The sequence below is a fragment of the Leuciscus leuciscus genome (assembly GCF_965113295.1).
Source record: "Leuciscus leuciscus genome assembly, chromosome: 5".
NCBI classification, from domain to species: domain Eukaryota; kingdom Metazoa; phylum Chordata; class Actinopteri; order Cypriniformes; family Leuciscidae; genus Leuciscus; species Leuciscus leuciscus.
In genome coordinates, this window is record NC_138729.1 from 20,763,594 (window position 1) to 20,777,100 (window position 13,507).

Consider the following 13,507-nt stretch of genomic DNA (forward strand, 5'->3'; position numbering starts at 1 on the left):
GGGTGAACCTGTCACTAGGAACTGGTCTCTATGGGCATATTGTTTCGCAGGAGCTAATTAACCCTAGGAAATAATTACACAAATATGCAAATGCTGTTTAGATAAGTGTGGGCTCTATCAGAGGAGGTAGTCAATCATAGGGGAAGGGTTGGAGGGAGGCGGTGGTCTGTGAGTGTGCTTGCGTATGTGTGTGGTCCAGGTGTCAGACTCTGTGCTGGGTCGATAAGGGAAGGGGATGTTACCTGGTTTTATGTGGCATCACCCTTGTGCAACAGTGGAGATTTCATTTATTGAAACACACTCACACACACTTATGCATGGACAGAACAACCTAACGGTCAGTCTTCTGTTTGTTTCACCATAACATAACCTTCCAAGATGCACATTAATCTATAATGACAACTAATTGCAGTTGTAATTTATAGATTCGGTACTGATCAATGTCAGATTGTGAAAAGAGATATTATTAAGAGTATGAGTAGTTTGCTATCATAACTATCATACTACTATTTACGCCATGATATTTTTAAAATTTTGATTAAAAAAAATAAAAATCTATAAAAACTATCACTCACCTGCCAGAAAAAAAAGCTAAAAGCATCCAGGCATTTGGTCAGAATGATATATATAATTTTCCCCCCACTACATCTTTAAAAATAAACGTTGTGAATAGTGCTGGGGCATCCAAAATACAAGTTTGTGTTTACATAATATATGTGTGTGTACTGTGTATAATTATGTTTTATATAAATACACACACATGCATGTATATATTTAAGAAAAAATTGTTATTTACAAATATAATATTTTATATTTATATATAATATAGATTATATACAGTATAAATATGTATATACAGTATATACATGCAAATATTTCTTAAATATATACATGCATATGTGTGTGTATTTATTTATACAAAATAATTATACACAGTACACACACATATATTATGTATCTTTTATTTTGGATGCGATTAATCATTGCCCAGCACTAGTTGTGAACATTGCAATTAAAATAAAACAGCTTTGTAATTTCTTAATACTATTTTACCTTTTTTATTTAGTTAGCATAAGCATAGAGACTTTACCATAGCATAGAGCATAGACACGGGCAAGCAGAACTTACTTTCCAAAATGTAAAAAATAAAAACACCCTAGCTTGTTGCTTTCCCCTGCCCGCACGGCCTTGGTTACATCAGCAGAATAAAAAAGAGGTTGTTTGAGAGGTAGAAAAAGTTCTTACGTTTTGATGAATGATTGCAAATTTTTTTTACTTTTTTTTTTTTTTTTGAATATCATGTACTGATTAATTGTGTACAATAAGGACCAGGGCCGTTTATTAAGTGAGGGTATAAAAACGAATTACTGGCCACTACACCTCTTTGTGCCCGTGTGTCCATGCTTGCTCGAGTGCGTGCAGAGAGCTTTATGAATATGAAATGCGCTGCACTGCGATGATGACTCAGCTTTGGTTCTTCAAAAAAGCTTTGATGTCTAAGACTGTGAGAGAAAATCATCCCCGTTTTCACCGCCCTGCACCCACCGCCCAGCCGTCCAAGGAGATCTGGGCTCAGCGCTTTCCGCCAGTTGCATCACACCGTAACCCCGCCCCCCCCCCCCCCCTCCCCCTCCCCCCCACTCCCACCAGCCTGTTTATTTACTTTCATATTTGTGTCCCCTCGCCAACACAAGCCATCTCAGTGACAGGAAATCTCTTCCCTCCTGCCAGCTCCTTCAGCTCTAATTCACTTATTATTGTGCTTTTCAAAAAGCTAATCAATGTGGGAGAGCTGATGCAAGATCATGAGAAAAAGGCTAAACGCGGGGCAAGGCTGCAAAGTTTCAGAAGCGGATTACGACAAGGCCGGGCTCTTTATATCACACAGCTGTGTGGCTGCCGATGCCACGTTTGTCGTTTTGTGTCACCGACACCCACGTTCACTCACTTGTTGCTAGCAACTTTTCTCTAATTTAGTTGTTATTCTGCATTTAAACGATTGCCACATTTGCAAACACACAGATCGATGTTGCATGCGCCAGTGAATGAATGCCCTTTTTCTTCTCTCTCTCTCTCGTCTCGCATTCGTAGAGCGTTATAACCCCAGGCCAGTGTTAATTACGAGTGTTGTGTTTGTGCCCTGCTTGTGTGACCTTCCCATGTAGGCCGATTATGTGTTTATCGCTCGTATAGAGGCCGTATTGATCAGTCAGTGGGGTACAAATTAAGATATAAACTTGACGTCACACAATCTATTGAGTTTTGCATCGGAGGCATTCGCAGTATGCAAGACTCATTGATTAAGATAAATTTAACTGAGTGAATGTGGCCGTATGCGAGTTTATTGGGTGCACATCTTCAGGCAGTCTCTAACTTAAAGAGGTCAAAGATTTTTTATTTTGTTTTATAAAGACAAAATATACTTTAATAAAATATATCCTATAATCTATTTACTATCTAATTTTTTTGTTAATTAAATGGGGTGTCCACATAGTTTTTGTCATATAATTAATCTGTCCTCATGTTTTTGTAAATAGGTGCCATGAACAAGTAAATGTGGGTGGTCATGTGTTAATGTATCTGTCTGATGTCAGTAGGCTGCGAAAAAGCTTTTTTGCACATTGATTTCAATAATTTCATTTAATCCAAAGGTTTTTTTTGGACTGGAGAAGTTTCAGTTTTGAAAGTGACTGTATGTTTTCTGAGCTCGTATTTTGAAGTATCAAGGAAAATGTTATTTCTCATTTAATGAAGCCTTTAACTCAAATTATTCTCACTCTGACTTTGCAGGAAAACAGCTCTCCGGAGGAACACACACTTTATGTGTGGGACCACTTCATCTCTAAATCACTCGCGAAAAACGTCTTCATCGTGGCACACAGCTATGGCGGCTTGTCGTACGTGAATTTGGTAAGTAATTGTTGGAGGTTATTATCATGAAATCCCTTCCCCTCCACCACTTCAACACACACAGTTGTCTCCACCAGTGAGAAAAGCAGCAGAAAAAAAGAGCAAAATGATTAAAAATAAATAACGCTTAGTTTCTTTGAGAAAGTGCTGCTTTTGTAAACAATCCAGTTCATCCTTGTCCTAAGGCACTATTCACTTCCTTGAGTGGGAGGGAGGGACGAAGGAAGAATGAGAAACTGCAAAACTACAGCTCTGTTAAAGCATGTAGACATGTAGGCATAACATCAGACCCTGAGAGGAAAGAAAAAAATATCTTGATAGAAGGGCAGAGTACATGTTAAAGTCAGAAAGACAGGAGATACACATTTGAATCTTACTTAGTCTCTCGTTGGACTTAATAAGACAGCCTCTCTGTTTTATGTGAATGGTAAAAGGGTTAATGCACCCTTTAACCATCGTTTTTTCTTTTTAATTTGTTTCTTTCTTTTTATATTAATTTGTGCAATTATTTGGCAACTCGATTGCATTTTTCCCATTAACGTTAAAGTGTAATGGTAAAAAAAAGAAGCGTTTTAGTAAATAACAACAAAAACAAAAAACATATACTAATTAATTGTAATCTAATAATATTTGGGAAATTAAAAAAAATGTGGTGGCCTATATAGGCATCCTTGTTTTTAGGGCCTTTCATAAAACTCCCATCCATTGAATTTGTCATTTTCTTTACTGTAGCCTGTTCAAAGATGGTTATAGTTTTCCCTCACTGTAAATCTTAGAGTATCTCTTCATCAGGTTCGAACATTGTCCTACATTAGCGTTAATTTTCATACATTGCATTTTCTTAAATGGTTCCAGTGTTTACAGAACGTGTCTTTAAGAAACTGGTAGTAGTTGGGAGTTGATTTTCAGTCCATCTGTCATTTAAAAGGGTCCAAGGACGTATTTCTGGAGACTGTTTTATAGTATGTATGGAAATTTGTGCCACTAGATTCGGTTACACTTTATTATAAGGTGTCCCTTTTACTGTGTATTAATTATACATTTAAGTAGAGAGGGTTATTTTTTAACTACATATACTAACTACACAATTAGCGTTGGGGTTTGGTTTAGGGTTAGTTACTTGTAATCATGCATAAATTTACTGTTATTACTGTAGTAAGTATGCTACATGCAACAGGTGCACTGTTAAATAAAGTGTTACCCTGGATTCTTAAGGGTTCTTGGTGGCTTCACATTTAACCCTTTTGCATTAAATTTGCACTTTTTCTTCTCAACAAATATTTCATCCTGACAAATATTCTGAAATACGCTGCCAGGTTTGAAGTCACTGATGGCGAAAGCCATTGGTTGTTCCGCATGGTCGATCTCAACTCAGCAATAACTATTTTTGAGATTTCTAGAGAATAATGTTTTGGTCTGTTTCTCGCACATTGTATGATTTTAGAAGACTTGGAATATAGTCTTATTATTAGCTACTTTTACAGTGTTCCTGTATATTGTCCTTGCTTTCATTAAATTGCAGAGATTATTCAGATTTTCCTCTTTTGTATTTTCATGGAAAAAAGTCAGTCATACATGTTTCGAAAGACACAAGGGGAAATAAATGATGACCAAATTTTCAATTTTGATGAACTAACCCTTTACCTTAACATTGTGAAGTTTTCAGCTATGTACCCCTGTGTTACATCACCTCTGGGGTCAAGGGTCAGGTATCTTGTCACAATTTCTACTAGTCTAGGTGTGTGCATTGTAAGGACAGAGCACTCTGTCTAACCTTTGACCTAACATAAACTCACACTTTCTTGCTTTCTTCCTTTCTTCCACACACACACACTCCTACGCCTTCATGAAAGCACTTTTCATGAAACCGTCCCACTTTTCTTAGAGAGAGAGAGAAGGGAGGGTGGAGCGGATGGCCGCGACTTAGCATTCCTCTGATAATTCCAGGAATATATGTTTTTATCTGAGGCAGGAGACTCTGTGTTTTGTAATTTGAATATAACTGTTAAATATTTATGTGGCGTTGTGGCCGTGACAGCCCCTCGCTGGTGGAGGCATGGCGGTCTTCCTCCAGAGATCTGTTTAGCCGTCTTTCTCTGATGCATCCCTGTTTTTTCCCCTCCCTCGCTTTCAAACCCACACACCAGCGGAATGCTCACTTAAACACACTATTTCTTATACAAACCATGCTCATGCCTTTCATTGGTTCAGTTGTTTCTGGTATGGAGTGGCAGGTAAATTCTGATAAACTATCTGAGAATAACTTTGCCATCAAACACAGATCATCTGTATAGATAGTATGAATGATCATGCATAACATCCCAAGTTAAAGTTGATTAATCATTTTAGCTGCTTGACATACTTGTCAAGATGCACCTATAACTCTACATCTTAACCAGACATAATGCGATAAAGATAACGGCTTCAAACAATCTGACTGTCCACACCAAATGCGACACGACTACGAGATTTGACAAAATCAATAAAAAATCACAGCCAATCAGAAGAGCGCGTGGATGGGCTCTCTCTGCAAGCACACTGCACTCGCAATGGAATTAAGCACATAATCAAAGTCATAAATAATGATTTTTTTAATTCTTCATTTATTTTTCATTTTTAGTTTGCTTTACTTCTTTTAATTTATTTTCAAGATTTGAGGTGAATTATCTATTGTCGCTTTCAGTATGGCTATAAAGGTCATGCAAAATTATATTCAAACTCACAATAATGTTTTGTTTTGTTTTTTTTACATTAAATAACTGTTGCAGAAATAGAATCCCCAGACACTCGTCACGTATCGCTGTCGCGGATGGTTTGGATAAAAACTCATTATCATGGAAAATATACCTTCTGTCGCTTGTCGCGCCATCGTGTCACTTCTGGTTAGGACACGGTGTGTGAAACTTGAATCAAATGTTCAGTATTTATCTCTTTATTATTATTTACTTATTTTCATTTTAATGTACTGACTAGTACTCTAAAAAATCATCTGTACACCCCTTCTTTGGCAGTAACCCTTTTTAATGAGAGGGCCGTGCATGTGACTTGTAAATAGGTCTTAAGTAATGGCTCAAGGTGAAGAAATTAAAGGCCAAGTTTTTAGCTTGTCATAACAGATTGCTTGAAAACACGCCTTCTGTGGCTTAATTAATGCTCCCTTTAACTCTTAACAAACACGTTTCTGATCAGGCACATCAAACACAGTCCGATTAATGTCTTCAGCATGTTGGCTCTCTCTCCCTCTTTCTTTTCATTGAAATTCGATTTCTTTTCGAAGGCAGTATGTAGTAATTACAGATACATCAAAGTGTGCTTTTAAGTAAGAGTGGTGCGTCAAGGTTGGATAGCTTTATGTCAGGACTCACATCTATGTGTTTCTGTTTCAACAGTCTGTTTCTTGTCATATCTGTGCCATACATTCTGAGTTTCTATGTCTTTCCCTCTTCTTGCTGTGAATTCATGTTGCCTTATAGTATGCACTGGATGTGATTGAACTTCTCGACCATTAATGAAGTATGTGCTGTAAGTTTGAAGGTGTGTAGTATGAATACATTACCGGATTTACATATACTATATCAATCATGTTGACATTGACCTGTGGCTGGTGTTCATTGATCTATGATAAGTAATGGCAAACGCAAAGAATTTAATGATTTTGGTTCTGATTCCTCTTAAAGATTCTGGTTACTTAAAAGTTTCATTATCAAAACTATATATTACACAACATTACTATACAAACTGAATTCATAATGTCCATCTTTAACTACGTCGTCATAAACAAACAGCAACTCCCCTGATTTAAGTCTCATATGCTATAACCCAAACATTATTGATTCACTAAAAAGGACCATCTCATTAAAGTCATTCATTCAGATTTCAAACTGTGTTGTGTGTTTGATTCACTAAAAGAACAGACTCAGAGTCATTTGTTCGGGAATCGGACTACATTAGTTGCGCAGAAAGCGTTTGATTAACTTAAAAGATCTGAATCCTTTGAATCATTTGTTCTGGAATCGAACTGCACTCCTTATAAAGGATGTGTTTGAGTCACTAAAACGATCAGACTCTTAAGAGTCATTAGTTCGGGAATCGGACTACACTGATTGGGCTGTCAATTTCACATTTTATATTTTGTCGCAGTGTTGTGGCACATTGAAAAAATATGTGCACTTGCTTAAACGACAGCAAAAAGTAATTTAGTGTGTTGTTCCATCCACATCGACGAGAACCATTAACTGTTCTACACAATTTTTTTTTTTTTACTGCTTACAGTCCTCTTTGCCCATGGACTAGCAAAATGTACACTTCACAATCTCGGGACATTTCTGTTTAAAGTCACCATTATAAATGATTAATCTGTACATATCATTATTTAAAAATAATAATAATCTGCCCCCTATTCTTTAATCAAAACAACTTCCCTTCCCACTTGCAACAACATCTCATCTCTTCTCTGATGGCGTTACTTTCACGAGGGTGGGACAACTCACTTGAGATCACAGCAAGTGCAAACAAAAATGATCCAATCAATTCCCGATGGACAAAATCAAGTCCAGCTCTACATTATTTTTTTTTTTTATTTTTTTTTTTCGAGAAGCTGTTTCATTCAGATATATGTCACAAATATGATCGCAACTTCCGTTTCATGCCTACCTCTGTTTTGTTCAATAAACAGCTGTGGTACCGTGTTGGATCGCCACTTGATGTTTAGTGTAAAATCCAAGCGTGCCGCACAAGCCCTGAAAAGTGAAGCTAAAACGTCTCGATCGCCCCCCGGTGACTGGTCCTAGTATAGGTCATAAGTCCCGCCTCCCCGTGTTATTCAACGGGACGTGAGACCAACTAAACAATTAAATTACACTTCAAATATCTTTTTTCCAAAGGTGGTTTCTTTCATTTGTTGTCGTTTTTATCATGCTGATGTAAGTTCAAGTGTCTGTTTCAAAAATAAGTTGGTTTTTAGTTAGTTACGTGATGCGGTGGTGTAACGTCATGATTGACAGCTGTGATTGACAGGTTCTCTGAGCGAAGTAGTCACTGAAGCGCCAACGGACATTTTTTTCGGGATCTTCGGAGGACTGAGGAGATTGTATTTACTTTATTTTAACAAGCCTCTTGTCGTACTGCAATCAATTTTTTAAAAAAGTGTGCAGAATCCACTCTCCCTGAGTGCATTCTGCGAGAGTGAGGGCGGAGCGCTGATTTCGCGGCTTTACTTCCTGCTCACTACTGCGCAGGTCTGGTCCCGAGATCGCTACTGCGCAGACTCAAGTTCCAATATGTCAGCGCCATATCGGGACGCTGGCGGCTTCAGTTCTCATCAATGGAAAAGAGCGAAGGGGCGTCGTCCATCTTTTTTTACAGTCTATGGTGAAATCGGAGTCCTGGATCAAAATCAGTTGTAAACCATTCATCTCACCTGATCATACCTGTCCCATTTTCTCTTCTTTCTCCACGTGATCTTGTTTGATTGCTGCATGGCTTCTCCAGTGCTTGCTTTCATCTGTGAGTCTAGCTGGAGGCCTGTGGGAGCAGCCATCAGGGCAGAGCTCAGCTCCTCATAACCTTCCTGACTCCCTGCCAGAGAAAAGAGCAGCCGGATTGGAGAAGATGGGGCGCATTATGTAATGAGTTATGCAAACGTACATCTGCCTCCCATTGCACCAGTGTGTGGTTGCCCACAGCTTTGATGAAACAAATTGATCAAATGTACGTGTCATTGTGTGTTGTGTAGCATAGGTTAGAATTTTGTGTTCACACACCTGTGTGTGTGTGTATCAGAGTCTAAGTGTGTCACACTTGGCAGGTTTGGTTTGATGAACATGAACTCTGTTGCGATTGCTCTGTGCGGTTCATTTGAATAAGTGTGACTGCTGGCATCCAAACCCTGCTGTGCACCAAACAAGCGGACCGAGACCCACCACTTCCAAATGAACTCTGGAGCGATTCAACTCCAACATGGACCAAAGACATCTAAACGAATCAAAAACAGGATGTGATGTCACAAGATGTGACCCTAAAAAGGATAGAATGCTCAAGAATACCTGGTTCTTCTCATCATAGGAGCGATGTTGGATAAAAAACAACCAAGAGATCCGAACTACAAGAATACTTCACAATTTAAACACGTCAACTGCAAGTAACAAGTAATAAGGTATTAGAGGTTGTTACAATGTAAATATAGTCTTGGCTAAAGAGCATCACTATACATTTTACTGTTACGGCCAGTGTGGTGAAAACGATGGAGATGCATCAGAGCTCAGTTTCTATATATCCACTTGACTCTGAGGTATTGCAATCTAGACACCAAGGATTTGGTTTCTCTTCTTTACCTGAGTTATGAATCTTGGCCTGTGGAAGGCAATTGTACTCTAGAATACAAGCTTTGTTACGAGCTTTCTTATTTGTTCTTATGCTGTCTTTCGTTTCTTGCGTTTATGTTATGCTGGTTTGTCTTGATACTTTAAGACTGCGGTCTTAAACGGCTCTACTGTCTGTAAAACCTTCTGCTTGGACAAATGTGTCTGATATTTTGCTGATTCACTTGCTGCAGAATGATATGAAATATGAATAATCACAATTGCAGAGATTTCTGTCCAGCCCTGCATTCAATATTAGAGTATCTATTTATTTAATAGTGGAAATTTGTCTGGAGGACAAGTCAATTAATTATTTATTTTGATTTGAGTGATGTATTTGTAAAACCACAATAAATGAACACAATCGACAGCCCTAAAAAATATACTTTTCCTTCAAAGTATATATACTTTACTACAATATACACTACCGTTCAAAGGTTTACGATTTGCAAGATTTCTTAAAATGTTTTTAAAAGAAGTTTCTTATGCTCATCAAGGCTGCATTTATTTTTAAAAAATAATTAAAAAAATATGTTGGAAGTTTTTAATAACTGTTTCTGTTTTAATATATTTTAAAATGCAATTTATTCTTGTACTGACAAAGCTGATTTTTCAGCATCATTATCCCAGTCTTCAGTGTCACATGATCCTTCAGAAATCATTCTAATATGCTGAACATTAATTCACTTCTTGAAGCGCATTGACCCACCTTATTCGGACTTGACGTCATTTTGTTTACCTGTGTAGACATATAGTGACATTTACTATATAGACTACTGGCTAAAATTATCAATTATGTTAACACATTTTACATCTTTTGAAAGGTCTATGGGGTTTAGTGTCAATATACGGTCTCTGCTTTACAATATACAGTTGTGGTCAGAATTATTGGCACCCCTGGTAAATATGATCAAAATGTCTGTAAAAATAAATCTGCATTGTTTATCCTTTTGATCTTTCATTCAAAAAAAAAATCACAAAGATCTAACCTTTCATTGAAGCAAAATAATTGAAATTATTTCACATTATAAAATACATGCTTTTCTCCAAAACATGTTGGCCATAATTATTGGCACCCTTTTATTAAATACTTTTTGCAACCTCCTTTTACTAAGATAACAGCTCTGATTTTCTCCTATAATGCCTGATGAGTTTGGACTTGGAGAACACCTGACAATAGATCAGAGACCATTCCTCCATACAGAATCTCTCCAGATCCTTCAGATTCCCAGCTCCATGTTGGTGCTTCTTCTCTTCAGTTCACCCCAATCATTTTCTGTAGGGTTCAGGTCATATCAGATTGATGCGTCCTTCTGAATACAACCATTAATTTCTTAAAACAAAAAGTGTTACTGACTCCAAACTTTTTAATGGTAGTCTGTTTATAAATTAAAAAGTGGATGAAGTTAATCATACCAGTACACAAAGTCTTCATTAAATTTATTTAATGGAAAAATGTGATTAATTAAGATTAATTCAATTATTTAACTGGGATTAATGTGATGCCTTTGCTTGAAGCTCAGACTTGTTGATATTTGTTTGAACGCTGTTGATCAGGTCTATCAGTGTGTGATGGTGAATTAGGCTTAAGTCCTGAATGGATGATTTACACCACAGACCAAGGCTTTCTTCGAACCACTGCATTGTTGCAGAATTCTCCTGATTAACAACACACAGTCTTCCCAGACCCTTCACTCTACCTGTGTGTGGCTCATTTCTCTAGCTTGAAAAGAGATCCTGACAATCAACATTGTAAAAGATTTCCCCCACTGTGCATTGTCTTCTTCCTCTTTACCTCCTCCCAGGCATTGTTTTCTTTATCTGCCTGTTTGTGCCATTTTCTGGTATTTATTTATTTATTAATTTATTTGATTTATGACGGGCCGTTTCAAACCCAATCTTTTCCCTCCTGGACTTCTGTTGTGAGGGATTCACCAGAGAGAGAGAGCTTTGACTACAGTTCGTCAGTGGCTTATTTATGTATTTCCGGCTCATTTTGTCATTAATTTCTGTTTGTTTTTAGAAGATGACGAGCAATCTAGCATGCACAGATTGTTGTTGGAGATTGGAAACCCGTCTACATTCGGCTTTTAATTGATATCAATTTGCCGTCCAGGTGTGTTACGCTGAAACAGGGTCACAGAGGGGGTGGAGTTCTGTGTGTGTTTAGAGTAATTAATGTAGCTTTCAGGCACACTGTCTTCATACACACTAGATCTGTTTCATGGATTTTTGTTTTTTAAGTACCATGTAAATACCATTGTACAGTACATGAATATGGTAGCGGTAATAATATGATGATATTATGTTTATCATGAAGGAAAAGTGTGTGTCAGCTGTTTTGGGTTAAACGAGTTTTGATGCTGCTCAGTAAATGTTGTGAGACGTTTTTATGAGTATGTCTGTTCATTACTCAAGAGAACATTATATTAAACATATGGTACCTTGGTAAAAATTAAAATAGTATCTGCCGTGTATTGGCTATATAAAGACAGACAATGTATCTGCTAAGTATCACAAAGAAGAACAGATCTCCAGGCAGGTTCTTCTGTCTTATGAGCAGCTCTTTTCACACACATCTACTTCAATATTTCACAATGTCATATTCCAAAGCACATCAATGGAGCTTATTCCTGTTGTGTTGTAAGGCAGTTATGTTGTTTTGTGGTGTCATTATCTTGTGTTGTATTTTTTATTTTGCTTATAGCATAATTGTGTTGGAGCACATTTCCTTTGCTTTATTCATTCTTTTGTGTTATGGCATAAATAACACATTGTGTTGCAGAGTAATTCTGTTGTTTTGTGGTTTGTGGCCTATTTCCATTTTAGTATGTTTTGGCTTTAATTTTCAAGTTTGGTTGGCTTTGCTAATTCTGTTGTGTTGTGGCTCATTGCCATTGTATTGTGGCTTACTCTCGTAGTGCTTCTGTAGCATTTTTTCATGGTGTTCTGACTTATATCCATTGTTTTATGGTTTATTATCATTGTTTTGTGTCTTTTATTGCGTTATTGTGGCTTATTTGTGTTGTATGTGGTGTAATTCGTTGTATTGCCACTTATATGCATTGAGTTGGGGTTTATTTCCATTGTGTTTCCATTGGTAATTCTGTTCCTTTTGTTGTTTTAATCTGATGTACTGTTTTTTGTTCGTTTTTTGCCTTAAAGAGATTCACCCAAAAATGAAAAATGCTGTCATCATGTACTCACCCAATTTCTTTCTTCTCCTGAAAACAAAAGAAGAGATTTTGAAGAATGTCGGTAACTAAACAGTTTCCGACACCAAACAGCTGAAGGGCCTCATTGATTACCATAGTATTTTATTTTTTCACATTATTGAAGTCAATGGGGCCCATCAACTGTTTGGTTACCCATATTCTTCAAAATATATTCTTTGTGTTCAGCAGAAGAAAGGAATTCATACAGGTTTGGAACAACAACTTGTCCGTCTTATTTCCATTGTATTAAGGCTTATTCTTGTTTGGTTCTGTTGTAATTTGTTGTGTTGTAATAGTTTTTTTTGTATTGTCGCTAATATACGTTGTACTGTAATTTGTATTTGCTGTTGGGTGTCTTAATTCTGTTTTGTTGTGGCATCCTTTTTTTTTTGTGGAACAATTCTGTTGTTTTGTGGTTTTATCGGATATGGAGTGGATTATTTATATTGTGGTGTAATTTTGTCTGGGATTTAATTTTCTAGTTGCCATTATATTGTGGCGATAGTGTATTTCATAATTATTATAATTTTTTTATCTGCATAATTGTTCTTGGCATATTTCCATTGTATTGTGCTGTCTTAATTCTATTGTTCTGTGTCTTATATTGGTTGTATTTATGGTTTATTTGTGCTGTGTGTGGTGTAATTTTTTTCTGCTTGTTTTTGTGTGTGTTGTCGCTTATATGCATTGCAATTTGATTTGCCGTTGTGTCTTACTCCTGTTGTATTGCATCTTACTCCTGTTGTATTGCATCTTAAAACGGTTGTATTTTGAACTTTTGTAGTTTTGTGCATCCCTAGGCCGCCACATTTATACGAGGTCAACCTTGTGCATTTAACTCAGACTCTTTCTCCGTCTGTCTTTCTCCCCCCCTCTCTCATTTTTTCCTCCCCCACTTCATCTTTTCTCTGTCACAAGCTTAATTAGCCGCTGCTTGTTAACAGGCTCAGAGAGTTTAGCGCATAAACATGGATGGAGGGATAAATTCACGCCGAAACGAGCGCACGATAAGAGAAATCACCC

The 13,507-nt window shown here is 37.1% G+C and overlaps 1 protein-coding gene and 1 long non-coding RNA gene across 2 annotated transcripts in view; both read left to right on the forward strand.

The window, feature by feature from the left end:
- Positions 1 to 13,507, forward strand: part of arb2a (ARB2 cotranscriptional regulator A) — a 181,395-nt gene that overhangs the window by 92,797 nt on the left and 75,091 nt on the right. Inside the window, exon 8 of the mRNA XM_082170038.1 lies at positions 2,791 to 2,910. Within this exon, the coding sequence (XP_082026164.1) occupies positions 2,791 to 2,910 (120 nt within the window). The remainder of the gene's footprint in view (positions 1 to 2,790; positions 2,911 to 13,507) is intronic.
- LOC309499050 lies at positions 7,672 to 13,001 on the forward strand. Its single transcript, XR_014206124.1, has 2 exons — positions 7,672 to 7,809; positions 7,844 to 13,001. It is a non-coding gene; the product is annotated as an uncharacterized lncRNA (long non-coding RNA).